Here is a 20,521-nt window from a genome sequence, read left to right as displayed (position 1 = left end):
TTAGAATTTATTAGATTTAATTGAAAATATGAGGCAAGTCCAATTAAAATCAAACAAACAAAAAGACACGAAGCATTAAGAGAGTTATACCATGCTTGTATTCTAATGGCACGGTGAATTGAGCGTAGCTCAGCCGGTTGGGTTCTTTGTGGTGGAATCTGTCCACCCGAATTCAAATCCACGGGTGCTCATATTTTTCCGGATTTATTTTAGGATTTAACATCGCTATTCTTTCAGTGGTAAGCGGCGTGTCCATCGATAGCAATGTGCCTGTGAGGTGAGTAGGTGAGTGCGCTCGTAACTGGGTCTCGCAAAAAAAGGTATTCTGATGGCATGGTAATTTTGCAGAAATGACAAGAAACAGTGCGCTCGTAACTGGGTCTCGCAAAAAAAAAAAGATATTATGATGACATGGTAATTTTCAGTCTATTCGTTTGGCTGTGGCTTGTCGTAAACGATCGTAAATTTCCAGCCGGAACAATATTTTTTTCTCACACAAACCAGCCAGCAGTACTTCTTCTCGAAACAGCAACGATACGAACCAACCAACCGAACAAGCTGTTTGGAGAAATGACAAGAAACAATAATTAGCCTTGTAGTATTTTTCTTGTTTTCTGTGCACATCTTTTCACTATTTATTAATTTTTCTGTCCAAACATAAAATGCCAAATATTTTAGGACCGAGGGAGTACACTAGGTTGGCACTTCGAATTAATTTTCCTCAGTCCACCATTTAAGATGTTATAACCATAATTAATCAAATTACGTGTGCCGAGCGTACAAGAATTGAGTAGAATCAATATAAGACAAAAAAAAGCAAATTTTATTACAACTAAAAATATTTTCTTGTGGGACGGCGGGAAAGGTATTTTCCACCATAGCCTGTCGCTAGTACGTACAGTTATGTGCTGAACAATCAGCTCAGGCTTTAAGAAGCGTGCACGTGCGTTGCCACGGGACATCAAAACTTTTGTAAAAAACATACGGATCGCACGATAAGATAACGATACTGTGAAATGAAATATCGACTTTAAAGTAACATTTGTTTATTATTTCCTCACTTCAGAATACAAAGGTTCATGCCCGTGCGTTGCTACGGGACAGCTAAATCATTGTACTGAAAACACATGAATCGCATGATAAGATAATAATACTGTGAAATTAAATACCGACGTTAAGTGACATTTAATCCAAAAAGCAAAGTTCGTGAAATTAACACAGTCACGAAGAGCACGGCGTCGTATGCTCAAACTCTACTATATAGACTGTGCGTTACAACGGAATGCAAAAATATTTCATGAGATATAATCTTGTAGATCAACATCAAATTACCAATCATGAGTACAATGCGGCTCAAATTTAATCAAAACTAAGATACTGATATTTTGGCTAGGTGATCATGAGCACAAGTTTGTTTGACAATGCTAGGAGATTAGCGTATGCATTCTATATTTGTATGGAAATCCAACAGACATTTAGTGGCTTATGGAAAACTAAATAAATTCAGAAGACCATAAACGCATAGCAGACATTTTTTTACCAAAACTGCAACCAGCCACTAATCCGACAACTGTTCGGGAACACAAACACCGTGATCCTGAAGCCCTAAGGCCCGAGGCATGACGAGCAAACAACATATTTATTAAGGGTAGAAAGCATTCAAGTCAGGTTGAATTAATGTTTACAAAGGTTCCAAGTACTAAAATAGAGTTCCAACAGGTGCGGATCATGTATATACATTGGCCTAGATAACAAAGAAACTAAAACGGCAGCATGATTCAGATGACAACAAAAGGGTAGAGTGATCTTGCTTAATATTGCAAACAGCTTCACGCTAACTCACATGTTCGGATATTCCCATTTCCCAGATAGGTAGGCTCGACGGGACCTTCGGCTGTCTACTTTCACCTGTCCATGGTGTACATGCAAAGACAAAAATACTCTCAATTCTAAAAATTAGTACCCCTGTTGTGTCGCTGGAATGCCCCTCAAGATGACCTGTTGATGTGCAGATATAAAAAAGAACACATCTTCCCGAAGGCCCTTGGAAGTTGGAACTGATGATTCCAGGAAATTAGTCAGAACATGTTGTGTCAGCATGCTGGTTAACTGTTCATATGTCAGCATGCATGTATAGCTACAAAAAGAAAATAAAGACAGTAGTCCAGCACACAAAACAATTTCATTTTACTTTTAGGATTCCATCAAATCCTAAAAGAATCCTAAAAGGGCATAAATTCAAACACTTTACCAGTTTGCGGTACCTATAAAACGAGCTGGTTCTTTAGACTCGGTAACAAGTGACATACCTTTTCTAAACTGAAGATCTCAAAGTGATTCTTTAGACTCGGTAACAAGTGACATACCTTTTCTAAACTGAAGATCTCAAAGTGATATTAAACGGCTTGTTTGTCGAAAGCAAACTTTAAACCAGTTTCCAAATATAACCCGGGAGAGCTCCAGATCTGTCAACATATAACCATTACTCATGGAAAATATATATGGAAAAAATTAATCAAGCCATAGTGTGACCGATGTACTTAATTAGATAGCCAATTCATAAATACTTACAAATCGGTGACATTGAGGTCCTTAATTAATTTCCAAAGCGTTGTATCAAAATTAGATATGTCAGCTAGCTTAACTGCAATTGAGACACATTAATGTCAGCCATTTGCACTAAATAGAGAAGAATCAGATAAGGGCATGAGAGTTACTAAAATAACGAGTAAGTAAAACTGGGACAGGAAAACTGATTTCTCAAACAGCTAGCAATTAATCATCCATACAGTCAGAGACTTTGTTCCCAAGAACGCAAGAGCCCAGTCCAACCAACCATACCAATTCACACCAATGAGCTAAATTTAGTGATGGATTTTGGGTAACAATCAACTCAATGAAAAACATATACAAGAGACTGACACATAGGATTTGATATTTCCATACAAAAACAGTAGGGTTAGATGCTAGAGATGAAGCAAACAGCTAGAATACAAAATCAGTGTAAACTTGGTAACCTCTTTGTCAATCTATGACGCCTTTTTTTTCTTCCTACCCTACCCAATCCCAGGTAGGATATACTGAGATGCTTAGCTGCTTTAGATAATCTTTTTATTACCTAGTTTAGAAAAAAAACAAATCAAGGCCCATTTAGAATTTAAATGGATTTGTGTACTCCAACGGTCCAACATGGACCACGACGGAGGCTGGATGACAAAGTCATTTTGTATTTTTTGGTTATCCTGCGCAAATTCAAATATGAAATCAGAAAGTAAAATAGTAGCATTATATAAATTATAAATCGAAAAGTATAGAAGACCATGAAATAACATTTACGCTCACCATATTGATCCATGTGAGTTGACCATTATTCTAAACCACCATTAGTTGTAGAACACGAACGCTAGACAAACTTCTTAATAGAAATAAATTGGTAGCTCTTATTTATAATAAATATAATATTCTAAGGTCACCATTAGGCTAGAGAAAATGTGAACATGATTTGAGAAGGTCGCCGTCATACCACTTTTACCCCTACACCCAGTGGACTACACTCAACACACAACAAACCTATAGACCTACAACTGTGTCGCTGACTAAAATCTTCCTCTGTCCATTCCTCGCCCTCGGACACTTAACCTGCCTTGGCCCCGGCGTTGAAAATCTCTTCTACCACCACCTGCTTTATCTGGGCCTCTGAAGGCGAACATGCTCATCCATAACGTTCAGCATCTGAACTCTCCGCCCCACCAGTGAAAACATCTGCCCCACCATGAAAAACATTATATTGACACTGAATTCAACATTCTGACACTGGTGTTGTAAAAAAATCTGGAAAGTTATGCATCACCACAACAGAGAATCAGACTAACATGCATATCTAGGTGTTCCTGCAGTTGCCTTGCCAACTCCTCATCTCGAAACCAGTGGCTTTCCTCTTCTCCCATTCATCAAGAGTACCTGAGCATCTTCTTCCTTAACTTTGCCCTTGACAAATTATAACGAGTAAATTGATATGAAAGGTAAGGTTTTGGAGGGTCACCTATATATCTTGAGCAATTTGCTTTGATTTACCTTGCTTTCAAGTTTCAATAGTGTCTTTGTTCACATTGTTCAAATCCTCATTCATTTGTTTGCCGTCAGAGTTAACTGGCACATGGTCATGAGCAACTGCCAACTTCCTAGCTTTATCAAAGGAAGATAGATCCAATCCGCCCCCACTAAATTCACCAGACAAAAAGGGATTAAGTTCACTGTATCAGAACATGACAGCATGGTTCGCTATTTCAGAACAGGACAGAAAAGCATGGAAGATCATTGCATTACTCTGCTATGCGGGACATTTTCGTCTTGTGGCCGCAAGCTGTAGTGGACGCACCCGCTTGCCGGGAGGCAGCCGGAGGGACAGGATCTGGCGGCAAGAGAGGCAGGACGAGTTCCCAAGCAGGCACCTTTCGATGCAGGCGGATGGCACACTACGCGCTGTCGCCGCCTCCCTCACCGCGCCCCCTTCACTACAGGCAGCGAGCACGACATACGGCACAGCGCGGATCTTGCGACGCAGACTTTAAGGGGCATTTCATTGAAGGGCTTACCTGCACGGAAATAGTGACTGTGAGTTGAGCACGCTGGCGCATGCGGAACGGGGGAGGGACGGCTTGGCGGCGTGTGCTCGCCATGGCTGCAGCTGCAACCAGAGCCCTATAGATTAGCCATGGCCGCCGCCGCCATTCATGGACTCATGGCCCTGGTCTCCGGAATGCCTAAAAGAGAGAGGAAGCCAGAAGATGATCACGTACGCGAATGTGGTGACGCGTCGAGAGGGCGGCCACGGCATCGATCCGCCTGACGACGGCGTCGATCCGACCACCTCAACACTGATCCAGTTGGGGGAGATGAAGGGGCGGCGCGTCCACGGGAGGGCAGCCACGGGCGGCGTTGATCTAGAAGACGGCGTCGATCTAGCCGCCCCACGTAGATCCAGTCGACGGCGTTGATTTAACCGAGGGAGACGGAGCGAGCGGGGCGTAGGGGTAGCCGGGAAGATGTGGGGACGGTGCAGGATCTTTGGCGGGTGACAGCGACAAAGACGACGGGGCGGCGGCCGACGGCTGATGACGACGGCAGCCATGCGCGTGGAGCACAACTGTCTTCGAACGAATCTCGGGCGAGGAGAAAGGAGAGGCGCGCGGTTCGTGTGTCGTGATAGCGGCGATTGCGTGTGCGGGGAGGAGGCCCACCTGCCGGCGCACGGACTCGCGGGATCGCACGGGAAAGGCAGAGCGACGACAAAAAAAAAAATAGTCACACCATTCGGTGGTGTTAAGGAGATCTTAGCACTTGTTTAGTTGGACCCCAAAATCCAAAAAGTTGCTATAGTATCTGTCACATCGAATGTTTGTGACTCGTGCATAGAGCATTAAATGTAGACGAAAAGAAAAACTAATTACATAGTTTGGTGGGAAATTGCGAGACGAACGTTTGAAGCCTAATTAGTCAATGTTTGGACACTATTTGTCAAATAAAAACGAAGATGCTACAGTAGCCCAAAATCCAAATTTCGCGAACTAAACAAGGGCTTACTTGGGCCAGCGATATTTTTGTGAATTTCCTTTCCTTGGTGACGCGAAGGTGGGCCCAATGCCAGTCTCCATGAACAATGCGTGGCCCGTCTTTACATATTTATAATTTCTTATTATCAGTTTCTTTGAAGGATCATCTACTCCATAAAATACACGTGAGGTGAGACCGATCTTGTTCTCATCTCAAAAGTTTAGGACAGAGAAGTTGATGGAAGCGTGTGGGGCAGAAGAGAGGGATGGGTCGTCATGTCGATTTGTAGAAGGAACGGCACCCCCTTCTCAAGACACAAAAATCTTATTGCTTGCCGCTGCATAGAAATGTGAATTGGTACTAAAAGATAGAAGGCTTGTTTTTTTTTCCACGAATATGAATTGGATGGATTTTCTTCAAGTGTTTGGTGGGAAGCTGGTACTTTGTTTTCAAATTTTATTATTGGTTTGATTTTATATCATAGTGTTTTGATAAGGGCAATCTTGTAATCGTCTCACGGGTTAGTCGAAACTACCCGTCGCACACTCCGTAGCATGCTCTCGATCAATCGATAAGTATTGTCCCATGGCTGGCGCGTCATGTTGTGTCGATGGTGCCCTTCCTGCTAGGGTGAGACGATGAAATCATATATTCTAACGCCAACTTGCAACATGAAGAAGCATGCATGTATATACATGTGACCTACAAAATATGGGCGAACTCTAGAATATTATTTTAGGGGAGCTCATCTCTCTTCTTCTTTCTCTAGACCTTCTCTTCCTTTTCTTTCCTCTTCCCCCCCCCCCCCCCCCCCCCCCCCCCTATGGAGCTTCAGTGCGTAGGAGGGGTTTGAGCCCCCACGCTAGCTGGATCCACCCCTACCTGCAAAAGCTTGTGACAAGGGAAGGAAGAGGTGATTAGTGGAGCATTGATTTCGGTTATAAGATTCATTTTTACACAAAATGGTGTTTTAAAAGGCACGTGTGGATGAAGTTTAAAAGACAGACATACATGGATGGAGTTGAGCAATTCAAAATAACTGATAATTGAGGACAAATTCTAAGGCCCTCGTTGGAACATGAGATCCTCCTCTCCTTTTATGAGTTCTTCCAATAAAAATGAATTGACTCATGCAAAATTATTATACGTTTCCTGTTAAATTCCTGCGTCCTAAAAAAGCTCTAAACCTTCAAGACCGAAGTGAGTATGAAATTAGAAGTTAAAACCATGCATTGGGTATAAATAGTGACATTAGCAAGTATCAGAGCATTAGGTTTCCACACGTTTTTATTGTGGATCATGACAATCTGAGTCGTCCTTATGGTAGGCGCCTAGCTTCATCAGGAAATGTTTCTACATTGGCTCAAAATATTTTTATAATAATAAAGCCATTGCTGAGAAAAATCCGTAAAATCCGATTGCTACCGTAGAGGAGAGGCAAGAAATGAATTATCCAAACCACTCCCAGACCATTTCACGTGCATAGAAAAAAAAAGCTGACAATCTTTTTCATACCTTTTCATTCTGCCTCCTGCTTGTTTAAATGAATCGGAACCGCCGCCGTGCGTGGTCCTCGTACCGTGCGCGTGCAGACTCGATCGCCGTCTCCCCCGTCTTCAAGGCCCTGTTTAGTTGCACCCAAAATATCAAATTTTTTAAAAATTTTCGTCACATCGAATCTTTGGACGCATACATGAAGCATTAAATATAAATAAAAAATAAAACTAATTATATAGTTTAGACGAAATCTACGATACGAATCTTTTAAGACTAATTAGACTATGATTGGACACTAATTATCAAATAGCAACGAAAACGCTATAGTAGCGCTTTGCCAAAAATTTTGACATCAACTGGCCCCAAGACGAAACGGATCATATCCCTCTCGGTGTGCTCGCCCGCGAGAACCTGCACGGCGGGCGGAGCAGCCCTGCCAGCCGCCAGCGGCCTTCCGGCTCCGACTCGGCTGTCTTGGGCAGGAAACCAGAGTCCATAGATGCAGGGAAACAGGGGGCGCGTGCCGACTGACTGCCCCGAATAGCATCGACACCGCGAAGACGTCCCCAACGAGACCAACAGTGCATGCATCGTCCTGTGCCTTGTGTCGTGCGCGGTGCGCCCCTGCCGACGGCGTTGACTTGGCCGGCAGAGCTGTGGTACCGATATTCAAGGGATTGACAAATCGCATGGGTTGACTTTGACTCTTCCTTTCATACTGTATCATGCAATTTCAATAGGGTTCGACTTCTCACAGAAAGTCCTACCTTCAGTTTCAGGACTGGTTGAGAAGACAGAAGAGCGAGGGGGCCTTGCCCTCACTAGTCGGCGACACCGCCTGACAATGATGGCTGGCTCCTCTCATCCAATCCAACGAAACTAGGCACCGGCTGATATCGTGCACAGACGGAGTCTACTCCTAGGTACTCGCGAGTAGTACATCCGTTGCATATCCGGCGCAGGACGGTCGTATACGTACCCGCAGGCCGGAGCACAGTACTGCAGAAGCACGACATGGAAACAAAACCGTATGGAGCTCACTTCACTTCAAAGAATGAAAGAAAAACGTATGGAGGAGGTGGAGAGCGAAAGAAACGCGCCGGGGGTAAGCAGCACACGGATACCTCAGATTCCGCTTCCTTTCACCGTCACAACAAAAGAACTGCAACTTGAATCTGATTCCTTCCAGTCTTTCTCCATCGTATCCGTCCCAAGCGCAGAGGATGTCAGGCTGATAAGGCCAACCGAAAGTACCGTTGGTTGATTTAGTGTAAAGAAAAAATATTATTCGTCAGCTGGAAAAATACGGTTTATAAGTCAAACAAGCTCAAATGAACATGGTGTTGATTATATATATTTTTCCTTTTCATCTAGACTAGACTTCGTTCACTTCCTTGCTAGACCCACCGTTAGAACAACCGGCCTGTTCGCAGGTTGGTTTTTAGGCTGATAAGCTCGGCTGATGCTGATTTGTTGTGACAGAGAGAACACTGTTGGCTGGCTGATAAGCCCTAGCTGAAACCAACAAACAAATATGCGGAACAACTAGTATTAGTCGCTCACTACTGACTAGTAGCAGCCTCCTCGGTCATGGGGTGTCAGCAAACTTTCCTATATTCCGAGCTACAATCGTCTAAAACTAGCCCAAGCTCATGGACACAGGTGACAATTGAACCGATCCTCCGTTGTACGCAAAAATTTCCTCTAGTAGCGTAAGGAGGCATAGGACTAATTTAGTCATCCCTAAGGATTGAAATAAAGAAAAAAAATAGCCATCATTCCTGCACACCTATCCTCTTACTCTGAATTAGCTAGGGCCCTGACATGTTAAAAGTCCACAAAGACCCAATATATAGCACCGCAAAAATAGCAAACTAAACCCTAATCTCTAATGTATTCTCCTTCTCATTTTCTTCCTTCATTGACGCATCACAGTCAACAGCCGCCATCGGTGAGGCAGTGATCTATACCGCCAACTACTACATCGAGCTTGTTGTCTTGGTGGCTCGAGCAGGCCGACCGCCGGTGACCACTGAGTGCAAGTCACGCTCACGCTCGCCCCTAGTGCACAGGTCGCAATCGAGCCCGAGTAGATGGTCCCGTTGCCACCATAGGACACAAGTACACCAGAGGTCTGGGGCTTTTAGATCCGGTGTTCAGATGCCTCCTCCAAGTCCACGTCGGCATGGATCCATCTTCCTTATTCTTGAATGTTGTATTAGATTGTCCTCATCTTCCTTATCACTATCAGAACAACCTCAATCCCTAGTCCGTACTTTTTTGCTCCCTAGCCATAGACCTCTAGTACTCGAGTTCGTCGTGTACCTTTGTTAACCCACGTCTGATGGTTCGCATGAAGGGATGCCACCTCGGACTCCGATTGGCTACTGCATGGTATGGGCATTGCGGCCATTGTCGGATCCGTATCCACCGGTGTGCTTGTTGCACCACTTGATGTGCATGAGCTTCCTACTGCCACCACATCGAGTGTGTGATTCTAAAGTTGGAAGAGCGATGAATTACTGATCTGTGCCTTGTGCTTATGCAATCTAGTGGTGGTTGTGAATGATAGTCGGGTGCCTTTGCTATTTTCATAAAGATGATGGGCTATTGATAATTCAATATCTTTGGATGATGGATTGATGACTTTGTTGTTCTGTTGGATGTTTAGCTTGGGCTTACATTGAGTCGAGGATAGGGAAGAAATGGTCTGCGGTGGCGTTTGCAGGTGGGGAAATTCTCGCCCCTCACGAACGGAGGCGGGGACGTGATTCCCGATGGTTTTTTTTTGTTGACATCTCTACTCATGGAGGTTGTCGGAGTGTTGCGGCTGGAGAAAATATAAGCATAAGAACAATAAATTTTAAAATACAGCAAGTCTTAAACTATTTGTGAATATCTTATGAATACGTCTGGGTTAACTACACGGTGGTTTGGGTCTTGTTTGACTGGACTTTAGCTCTATAGCTTCATAGAAATGGATCTGGCTTCATTTTTTTTTCTTCAAATCAGGCTTCAGTCAAATTGACCTAGAACACAAGAAGAGCACCCCAAAACTGCGTGAGTCTCCCCAGTTTCGCTACAGTGCTCCGGTAGCCGAATAGAAGCCTCACCGAACAAGACCTAGGCCTTGTTTAGATCACCTCCAAATTCTAAGTTTTTTCACTCTCTCTCCATCACATCAATTTTTAGCCGCTTGCATGGAGCATTAAATGTAAGTAAAAAATTAACTAATTGCATAGTTTAGTTGGAAATCACGAGATGAATTTTTTGAGCTTAGTTGGTCCACGATTGGACAATATTTACCAAATAAGACAAAAACGCTACTATTCATCGGTTTGAAATTTTTTGTAATCTAAACATGGCCCTAAGAAGGAACATTTTTTTTTGGCAGCCACCACTTACACCCCCATGGCCCCGTCGCCCGGCCGTGAGACCCAACGCCGTTTGGACGACTGCAACAGCCGCAGTGCCGCACGCCACGAGCGTCCCGGACCCGGGCGCGGGCGGAGACACATCGCATCGCCATCGGCATCGCCGCCCAACCGTGGTTGACGAGCAGCTGCAGATCACCCAAGCCAGAGCCAAAGCGAGCGCAGCGGCGCACGCGCACTATTTATCGTGCGCAGCAGCGGCGCAGCCCCTTTCTCCGCCCGCCCCCACCGCGCACCGCCCGACCAGCCACGGGAACCATGCCGCCGCTCCTATCCGCCCCGTGCCGTCGCTCCCCAGCCCCGCGCCGCCGTCCCTGCTAACCCCGTCCCCTCCGCCTCGCCTCGTGCTAAGGAGGGCGGCGGTGCCTCCTCAAATCCCCGCCGACACCTTCTGCCGCCCCCAGGTGGATCCCGCCCGCGGACTCCAGGAGGGGCTAGCTAGCTCCCTGATCTGAGCTGAAATTAGGTATGCTCATCATGCCGTCTCCATGATCCAGGAGCTCTTCCGTTGCACGAATTTTGGTTCAATCTCTAGATGAGGAAGACGGAGTGCTGTTTGCTTAAGTCTTCAGGTTGTTCGATGCTATGCTTATGTGAACAGATGATCAAAATTGCTTTTTTCCCCCTTCTCTTTTTGTTCTTGTGCAGGATCTGAACCTGCCGGGCGAGCTGATGTACGGCTCGCCGGTGTCCAAGGACCTCAACCTCCCGGTGCAGCCGCCGCCCATGGCCTCGTCCGGGCTGCTGAGGTACAGATCGGCGCCCAGCACGGTGCTCGGCGACCTCTGCGAGGACTTCCTCCCTTCCGCGCCCCGCGCCGCCAGCCCCGCCGCCGCCGCCGCCGCCGACAACGTCTTCTCAAGGTTCCTTGCCGACCACCACATCCGGGACGACAAGCCGTCGCCGCCGCCGGCTGCCCCCGCCGCGGTCCACTTCCCGAGTGAAGCCGACATGGCCTCCCAGCAGCAGCAGCAGGAGATGGTGGGCGCCAAGTCCGTCCTCTACCGCACCGTGAGCTCAGGCATAGAAACCGCGGCCGCTGTCGGCACCGGCGGCGCCAGCGCCAACGCTAGCAACCTGATTCGGCAGAGCAGCTCCCCCGCCGGATTCCTCGATCATTGGAACATTGACAACGGTTGGTCTCTCCTTAATTCAGCCTTCATTTGGTACGACCGTAGTTACCATTCCCTGCTTGCTTCCTTGGCAGCAATTATTGCGGTTCTTGGAGCGTTTTTCTTCTTGGAAACATTTCTATTTCTGGAACTGACACTGAGCGTGTCCCACCTACGCTACTTTGCTCAATTCAGGATACGGGGCCATGCTGAGGGCGGGCATGGCCACCGCGGACTCCCTCGCTGGTAGCGGTAGCAGGCTAAAGGGGCAACTGAGCTTCTCGTCACGGCAGGGGTCATTGATGTCCCAGATCTCAGAGATGGACAGCGAGGAGGTTGGAGGGAGCAGCCCAGAGGCTGCCGGTGGCGGCAGGGGGTACATCCCTGGGTACCCAATGGGTTCTGGGTGGGAGGACTCATCGGCGCTCATATCAGACAATTTGTCTAGCATGAAACGCCCCCGGGACTCTTCGGAGCCTGGCCAGGTACGGGGGTTACTCTATCAGCATTTTCCGTTTCTTGTAGTACATCTATGTGGCGAACTGACGATGCCATCAGTGCAGAGCGGCCTCACGCACCAGTTCAGCCTGCCCAAGACGGCATCGGAGATGGCAACTATTGAGAAACTCCTCCAGTTCCAGGACGCTGTGCCTTGTAAGATCCGTGCCAAGCGGGGATGCGCCACTCATCCACGCAGCATCGCCGAGAGGGTCAGTGAATCCGTTTTCTTGCATAGAATTCCTTAGGTTTGGAGTATGCAGCTGAGCAAATGGCTGATGTGCTGATCTGTGGTGCCCAGGTGAGGAGAACAAAGATCAGTGAGCGAATCCGAAAGCTGCAAGAACTAGTTCCAAACATGGACAAGGTACTCCACATTCTGTAGCCATGGCAACCCAATAGGCAATAGGACATGGACATTAATGGGCGTGTTTGGTTGAAACCCTGGAGCAAACTTGCCTGATAAAAACTTTGCCTGTACCTTGCCTGTGACATGTTTGGTTGGTGTCCTGAGTACGTGACTGGGCCAGGCATCCGCTCGTCACCCAGGCGGACAAAATCGGTCGCCTGGCTCTGGCTTGGAGGTTGCCTGGCGTAATTAATGCAAAAGCTGATATGCCAACCACACAGATCACGACACACTGCCTTCTCTCTTTAATTTTATTGTTTTGTCCGGCCAGCATTTCTCTTTTTAACAAAAAAAAAAAAATCAAATGGCCATATCCTTTTGATGTGAAATTATTTATATGGACATATCAATAAAAAAGTACTTATTGCACATATATGAGTTCGAACAAAATTAAACACATATAGAGAGTTATCATTAGAAATATTTAATCTTAATAATTTTACTAATAAACAAAAAACATTTATTTAGTAAACACATTGTTAATAGCGTTCCATAATCATGTATAGACGATGCGAACGTGATTTATCTTCTCATCAGCATTTCCAGGCACAGGCTTCAAACTAAACACACTTTCTCCGAGTTTGCCTCGCCAGGCAAAAAGCATCAACTTTTCAGGCAAGTCTCAGGCAACATTTTTTGCCAGGCAAACTAGCCAGGACACCAACCAAACAGGCCCATTGTGTGTGTGGTTAGCAAAGTTTCTATGTGAGGACCACTCCATAATTGACTTGTCTGCAACCTACACTTCCATTTCCTGCAGCAAACCAACACATCTGACATGCTGGATTTGGCTGTCGACTACATCAAGGATCTCCAGAAGCAGGTTAAGGTAAGCAATCCAGCAAATGAGCACTTATTGGTATCTTAATAAGAAAGACCTGGGCAGTAAGGTCTAAACCAAGCTATATTGATTTGTTGCCCTTTAACTGAAAGGAGAAAGTTACCTATAGTGTTCTGTTAGACTTATCTGAAATACACACTCTGAAACAGAGCTTGAGAGTTCCTTCCTGCTATCTGTTCATTGAAGGTGCTAAAGGAGAGCCAAGCTAATTGCACCTGCTCAGGAAGCAAGAATCAGCAGCACTCTTGCTGAAGCCCTGATGCGTACATGACCTGCAGACCTCGAAAGCATGTTCACTCTGGATAGAAAAGATGTAAGACAGCTCTCATTTTCTCTGTGGGTTTTGAACTGCAGCAGTTGAGAGACTTATCTACCAGGCAGTGTAGCTTTATACTCCCTCCGTTTCAAATTATAAGTCGCTTTGATTTTTTTGATACATCTACTTTGCTATGCATTTAGATCTAACATATGTCTAAATACATAACAAAATGAATGTACCAAAAAATTCAAAGTGACTTGTAAGTTGGAACGGAGGGAGTATGAGCGAAGGGGAATGAAGCAATGGCATCATCATCAAGCATTCAAGATTTCAAGTGATAGGGAGAAGGGTCAAAGTGGGAAGATATATAGGAGAAACAACTGTATAGTTTGGCTGTTGCTTTGCTATATATATTACTACTACCCTTTCGGTAGAAAGTGGTTAATTTACCTCTATTACTACTAGCAGCAGCTGTAAATGTGCCGCATATAAATAGTAGAAAAACTTGGAGGAGTTCAATGCAAGCAATAGTGTTTCAACTCAATGAACATATGGTTGAATTAAGGGTCCCGTGGCCAATTGTCCCTTGAATTAATGGGCATCCTCTACTGGGGTCTGGGGGTAGTCCTGCTTCCTCTCGGACCTCAGGCTGGTCCTGAAGCTGTTTGCTGCTCATCTATCTGACATTCTTATATCGATGCTAATATAGCTCTATTGCGACACCAACAGAAAAGATTCAGGCTCTGGACATGGATTCCGTAGCCTTGGTCTTCTCAGCTGCAGTCTCGGAAGGGCCTGGTAAGGTCATATTTTTGTTTCAGCCCAGGAAGATAATTGAAATGCTGTTCAAATACTGCAACTTCTACCTTAGACACTGCTAGACGTGACAGACCCTCACATAGTTCCTTCCCTGACCCTCTCACATGCCAAGTATGTTTTACCACTGAAGCACACAAACAGCACACATCACTGAAGATTTCTACTTGAACACATTGACATGATTATCTCATTATCTGTATATTTTTGTGTGAGCGCATAACAACTTTGTAAAATGAGGAGGCCGGATTCTTGGATAGGGGATGCAAAAGTTACCACTGGATACCCAAGCCTTCTCGTCAGACACAACTGAAACTGCCTGGCAGCTGACTAGTAGTAGTATTCATAGAGACGCCTCGTATTCAAATTCTCGGGAGCTACATCAATGCTAGGATGAGTTTTGACTTTGAAGAGTTGGGGTGTGTATGTTGAAGGGTTCTCTAATGCAGTTGGTTTCTTTTAGCTAAATGTGCATCGAGTGGTTCTACAAAATTTACAGAACACATAGTATGCCACAACTATTTAAAGATTGTGGCTGTGTTTAGTTCGCGAAATTTGGGAATTTGGCTATTGTAGTACTTTCGTTTTTATTTGGTAATTAGTGTTCAATCATAGACTAATTAGGCTCAAAACGTTCGTTTCGCGATTTCCAACTAAACTGTGCAATTAGTTTTTTTTTCGTCTACATTTAATGCTCTATGCACGCATCGTAAGATTCGATGTGATGGCTACTGTAGCATTTTTTGGGAAACTTTTTAGGAACTAAAAAAAAAAGTAGAACACCAACTAAATGGGTAAACGGGTGGAACCTAAAGCTGCTTTTTTTGAATGTGTGTTCGGCTGGCCTTAGAAGCAGCAAACTTTTGCGTAATATAATTCTCTCAAGACCTTAAACCTTGGTTTTGGCTTTTAGCTTTTCACAACACATAATTTGTAGCGGCAGCTTATAGCTCACACCAGTTTTTTCACACCTTACAAAATTTGGCTTATGCTGAAATGTTGTGAGAGAAAAACAATGTTCCATGGCTGAAAAGTGGTGCTGAATAAGCTCAAGCGAACAGACTAAATTAGAGAGTGTTATGTATGGATGAAGTAGACATTTGGTAGGCAGTAATAGAAAGAACAAAAGAGATGGAGAAAATAATCGAAAGTCTAATTCTTAATTGTATAAGATGATGTTAAATATTGATATGAGAAAAGGGGAAAACACAAAAAAAAACATCATTAATAACTAATTAATTAGAGTACTATGTAGCTAACTGAAGAGGCATATTGTAGGGGGGCATAGAAATGTTGGTTGCCCAGTTCGTGTTGGTTTCTAGTAGACTGCCTCTCTAGCGATGTGGTTTTTGTTAACCTACTGCAAGCAGTGGAGTATTTGTTTCCAGTCTTTATGCTTTACTCTTGGCTTAAGGCAGCTGAGCAAATTTCTCCGGAGTTTTGAGACAGACTGCACGATGCACCAAGCACATGGATCAAGATCCTCCACCTCCTTGGGTAATCGCAAGCGCAAATGCCAACCCTCCACCTCCTTGGGTAATCGCGGGAACCTGTAGCTGAAAGCTCTCATATCAAGAGAAATATACTCCGCACACTATATAAAGAAGAAGGGAACCTGTGCATTGCTTGCTCAGTTCATACGCTGCTCGATCGGCTATGGCCTTTTGATCAATCCAGGTAGCGTACTTGGCTTGGTTCTTCCCTGAAGCTAGCTCTTGTTTTCGTTTACTACCTATCTGCATTGCACGAGTGCTGCACACTTGTTCTTTACTCATGACCTGCGCTCCCTGTTGCCTCAGGAAGATATATGTCCGCACTCTATGTCTTCTGAGCAGTTTATTGACCTGATGGAGAATAATGCAGCAGCACAAAGTCTCGAGGTTACTCTATTCATTGAACTCATCGTCGCAACAAAAAGTTAGGAAAAAATTAGTTATTCGTGGGACGACATTCGCAAAGGTGGGGCTTTCCCAACCCTATCCTTGGAGCCTGCCCAGCAGCCACCGCTGCCGGCGCTGGCGGCCTCCCCCTCCCCGCCACCCTCCCCTCCCCTATGCGCCTCCCCCTCCCTTCTTCCTCGCTCGCACGGGAGTCGCGTGCAGGGGAGCTGTAACACCCTCGGTGTTACACCCTAAACAAACCACTAAACCATATCATGTGCATCATGTTTATGTGATAAAGCATGTGATAAAGTGTGTAGATCAATTTCTTGTAATCTAAAATGACTAATAAAAATGTTAAATGAAAGTTGATTCAATAGCTCATGTATATCAAGTAGGGTTGGAAACCAATTTTTATTCAGCAAAAATATTATAGAACATGTATGTGACCCTAAATAAAGTTTGAAGTATAAACTTTGTAGAGGACAACGCAACTCTTGTCTTAGAAAAATAATATTGCTGGCTAGTATTTCTAATAGCCTAGAAATGGAACTTGAAATCAAATTCAGCCCAAGACTTAGCAAATTCGTCTGAAAACAGTGTGACAATACAATGTTTGTGAATTAATTCTAGAAAATCTAGCTAAAGGTCAATGCTGTGTTTTTGCTCCTTATGGTAGACTGGTTTATCCCCTTTAGCATTGTCGAGGTAGTTTAGCTTCAACTGTGTTAGGTTAGTTTTTAGACGCGCTTTAAAATTCGTGCACGCCATATGCCTGGCCTCTACGCACGGTCACCTCACGCGGCTGGCCGCGTCCCGCGCACCGTGGTGCCGAGCCCGGTCGGCCTGTCTAGCCGTGGCCGGCCCCAGCGGGCCGCTGTCATCGCCTTGCAGCTGCTGGCCGTCGCGCTGCTGCCCCACCTCGCTGCCGTCCCTCTCGCCTACACGCGCGTAGGCTTGTCCCAGCTGCCACCGCCGTCGTGTCGCCATCACGTCCGCGCCCCTATAGCTCTACGCCGTTGCCTGGCCCTGTCTGTTGGCGTTGCCACGGTCGCGCACGCGCACATGGAACACTCGCTGCCCGGCCCGTGGCCGTGCTCACAGCCGCGGTGTTCCCATGTGCGCCCAAGCTACCGTGACATCAGTACCCCTAGCAGCCATCGTCTTTAACTACGTCGTGCCGAGCATAGGCTGACCTCCCTCCCCTCCTTGTCGGTTTTACCCAACGCGACGCCATTCATTAAACCCATCAGGGAAAGGTCACCATCGCCCGATTTGTCGTGCCCTAGCTCCGCCATTAACCCCCTTAGCCATCCGACCCCATCCAGCCTTGAATCGAGCCCGGCCAAGCTCTAATTTGGCGCTTTTCCCATCGACGTGCCGATAAGGCCGCGTTGGTAGTGGACGAGGGCAGTCCCCTACCATTCGCCCCGATCCAATTCACTTGCACCACTAGCTTCGTCTCGCCTCCCTCTCCACCTTGCACACGTCAGCGGAACCGCTACCGCCTCCCCACCGCCGCTGACGTGACCACGCCACTGTGGTGCGCTGTCTCACGGCTCGACCGCATGTGGCCACCCCTCCTCCGCCATCCTCCACTCCAACCGTCACCTCGTCCTGGCCCATGGTAGCCTCTAGATGCTCACACGCTAGCCAGTTAGGTCCGTAGCTGTAACACCCTCGGTGTTACGCCTTAAACCAACTACTAAAACATGTCATGAGCATCATGTTTTTGTGATAATGCATGTGATAGACTATGTAGATAAATTTCTTGTAACTTAAAATGATCAATAAAAATGTTAAATGAAAGTTCATTCAATAGCTCATGTATTTCAAGTAGGGTTGAAAATTAATTTTTGTTAAGTAAAAATACTATAGAACATGTGTGTGATACTTAAATAAAGTTTGAAGTACAAGCTTTGTAGATGACAATGCAACTTTTGCTGTAGAGAAATAACATTGCTAGCTAGTAATTCTAGTAGCTTAGAAATGGAACTTGAAATTGAATTCAACAAAGACTTAGAAGATTCTTTAAGTTTATTGATAGCTAGACAATACCAGGTTTGGGGATTTATTTTGTGAAATTGAGTTAAGAGGTTGTGGGGGTATTAACCCCTATACCCTTACGGCTAAGCTTGGGCTGGCCCGGATCGATGGGTTCAGTCCACCTGAAAAACGACGTGCGGCTCGGTCCACCTGATCGGAGTCCCGCACAAGGAATCAAGACGGATTTGGCGACCAAGCAGGATCCTGGTCGATTAGAATAGGAATCCTTGTCCGGCCACATATGGCAATTGTAACTGACTAGGATTAGTTTCCAGATCTGTAACCCTGCCCCCCGGACTATATAAGGCGGGCAGGGGACCCCTCTAAAAAACATCTCTCATTGACATACAGCAATACAAATCAGACGCAGGACGTAGGTATTACGCCTTCTTGGCGGCCGAACCTGGATAAAACCTCGTGTCTGTCTTGCGTCACCGTCTTGTTTGGGACTTGCGCATCTGTCTGCCGATAATCTACTACCTTGGGCATACCCCTAGGTAGACTGCCGACCATATTTCGTCGACAGTGGCGCGCCAGGTAGGGGGTGTGCGTACTGCTCTCCAAGCAAACAAGATGGTCATCATCTCCGGCTCCATGGCTACGCCCAACGGCCTCACGTTCACCGTCGGCCAGATCACCTGGACCACCGGCCCCGACGTTTCCATCGCCATGACCGCGGAGGAGGCGTGGATTCAACCCGCGCCGACGACTACTTCACCTGCATCGGCTACGGCTCCGACCACGGTGGACACGGCTCCGACCACGACGAACGTGGCTCCGACCACGATGGATCTGGCTCCGACCACGGTACATCTGGCTCCGACCACGATTACAGCCACGCCGACAACCCGTCGTCCGCTTCCCCGCTACAAAGGAAAGCAGATCGACGACACCGACTTGCTCGACTCCATCGATCGGGTCGGCATCAAACTCGCTGAAACCCTAGCTCTGGTAAGTACGATTCAAAGCCAACCTAATGAGCAGGTAACATCTCCCCGCAACAGATCTATCCGACCAGCTCGGACCAGTCGTCCTGCACGACTTGGAACAGATCTTGTGGTCGTATCTACCCCTGAGGGGCGCTCCGCTCGTCGCCAGCCAGCCTTCGCGACGGGTCTCCGACTCTGCGAGTACGAGGTCCCGAAGGAGAACCACCAGGTCCAGCCCTACGGCCTGCGAAACGCTGCCTCCAGCTACGCGTACAACCTACGACGCCGCTCGGATCTGTGTCCTATACATCGATCTCGGCCGAAGCCATGCAACATCGTCAACATGGTCCGGATCGAAGATTATCAAGAAGGATCCGTCCACACAGTCCGAGAGGGTGATTCCAGCTCCTCATCCGGCATTGCTTCCAACGCATCGGTCCACACCGAGCTTCAGCGTCACGAAGATGAAGGCGTCAAATACGATCTGGATCTACCAGACCACGCCCCGGGTTTCCCCCAATTTCCGTCTTTCCCGCTAAGACGAGGGGATTTAATCCATGTTGTCAGCAACGACGAGCCGCCAGCGGTTGGCGAAACAGAACAAGAAAAGACTGCACGCGAAGCACGCAATATTGACCGGTTTAATCGCCGGCAAACCGAAGCTGAAGCAGACCAGGAGGCACGACGCATAAGGGTCCAGCCACGTGACCTCAACAATGCTTTCGACAGGGTGGGGGACAAACAAGTCTTCAAGACCCCAAGCGCCAACGTAGCCGTCGCCATGGCGACAATGCAGCGGCTGCCCAACACTCCCGAGACTCAAGTAATCCGTGATGACATACAAGCTTATCTGACGGCTGCTATGGCTCAGACCGCAGAGATGAACCAAGCCCGGGCTCCATCCGTTTCTGTCGAATCAAGCCACAGCCGCCAATACTCAAGTCGCTCACAGCCACTCAACCAACGTGGCTCGCGCAATAACGACCCATCAGACAACCGTCAAGGCGGAAACGGTGGTCGTGATGGTGGTCGGGACGACAACCGCCGCCGGGAGGATAACCGCCACGACGTTCGAGGCGACAACCGCCGAGATAACCGCGACAATCGCCGTGATAACCACGGTCGCAGGGCCAACCCAGATGGCAATCGAGATCGCCGCGATGGCAATAACGATCTCCGCCATCACCTCGGTGGACGTGATCTACGTGCTCGCATCAACCAGAGAGCCGATGATCGTGCATCCCATG

General features: G+C 46.7%; 1 protein-coding gene and 1 long non-coding RNA gene across 11 annotated transcripts in view; one reads left to right on the top strand and one right to left on the bottom strand.

The window, feature by feature from the left end:
• Window positions 1–1,642: 1,642 nt before the first annotated feature.
• LOC136546940 (uncharacterized) lies at window positions 1,643–5,193 on the bottom strand. 2 transcript variants are annotated; one of them, XR_010781459.1, is made up of 6 exons: window positions 4,800–5,193; window positions 4,327–4,687; window positions 4,075–4,220; window positions 3,873–3,987; window positions 2,572–3,762; window positions 1,643–2,465 (listed from the first exon to the last, which is right to left on the bottom strand). It is a non-coding gene; the product is annotated as an uncharacterized lncRNA (long non-coding RNA). The 2 variants fall into 2 exon arrangements; XR_010781458.1 differs by having other exon boundaries at window positions 4,327–4,595.
• Window positions 5,194–10,528: 5,335 nt separating this feature from the next.
• Window positions 10,529–20,521, top strand: part of LOC136542444 (transcription factor bHLH130-like) — a 28,605-nt gene continuing 18,612 nt past the window's right edge. The window contains exons 1-8 of one of the 9 annotated variants that reach the window (XR_010780689.1): window positions 10,533–10,950; window positions 11,133–11,619; window positions 11,792–12,081; window positions 12,160–12,306; window positions 12,396–12,461; window positions 13,264–13,332; window positions 13,494–13,657; window positions 14,333–14,401. Coding sequence is in view for 4 of the 9 variants with exons in the window: in XM_066534870.1 (XP_066390967.1) it covers window positions 11,157–11,619; window positions 11,792–12,081; window positions 12,160–12,306; window positions 12,396–12,461; window positions 13,264–13,332; window positions 13,531–13,596 (1,101 nt within the window). In the remaining 5 variants the exon portion in view is untranslated. Of the gene's footprint in view, window positions 10,951–11,132; window positions 11,620–11,791; window positions 12,082–12,154; window positions 12,307–12,395; window positions 12,468–13,040; window positions 13,119–13,263; window positions 13,335–13,493; window positions 14,228–14,332; window positions 14,907–20,521 lie in introns of those variants that run through there. The other 8 variants (XR_010780688.1, XR_010780687.1, XM_066534871.1 and 5 more) reach the window with 8 other exon arrangements.

Source organism: Miscanthus floridulus, chromosome 3 (genome assembly GCF_019320115.1).
Source record: "Miscanthus floridulus cultivar M001 chromosome 3, ASM1932011v1, whole genome shotgun sequence".
Classification (NCBI taxonomy): domain Eukaryota; kingdom Viridiplantae; phylum Streptophyta; class Magnoliopsida; order Poales; family Poaceae; genus Miscanthus; species Miscanthus floridulus.
Note: the sequence above shows the minus strand (reverse complement) of the source record. Positions and strands in the feature narration are given on the sequence as shown.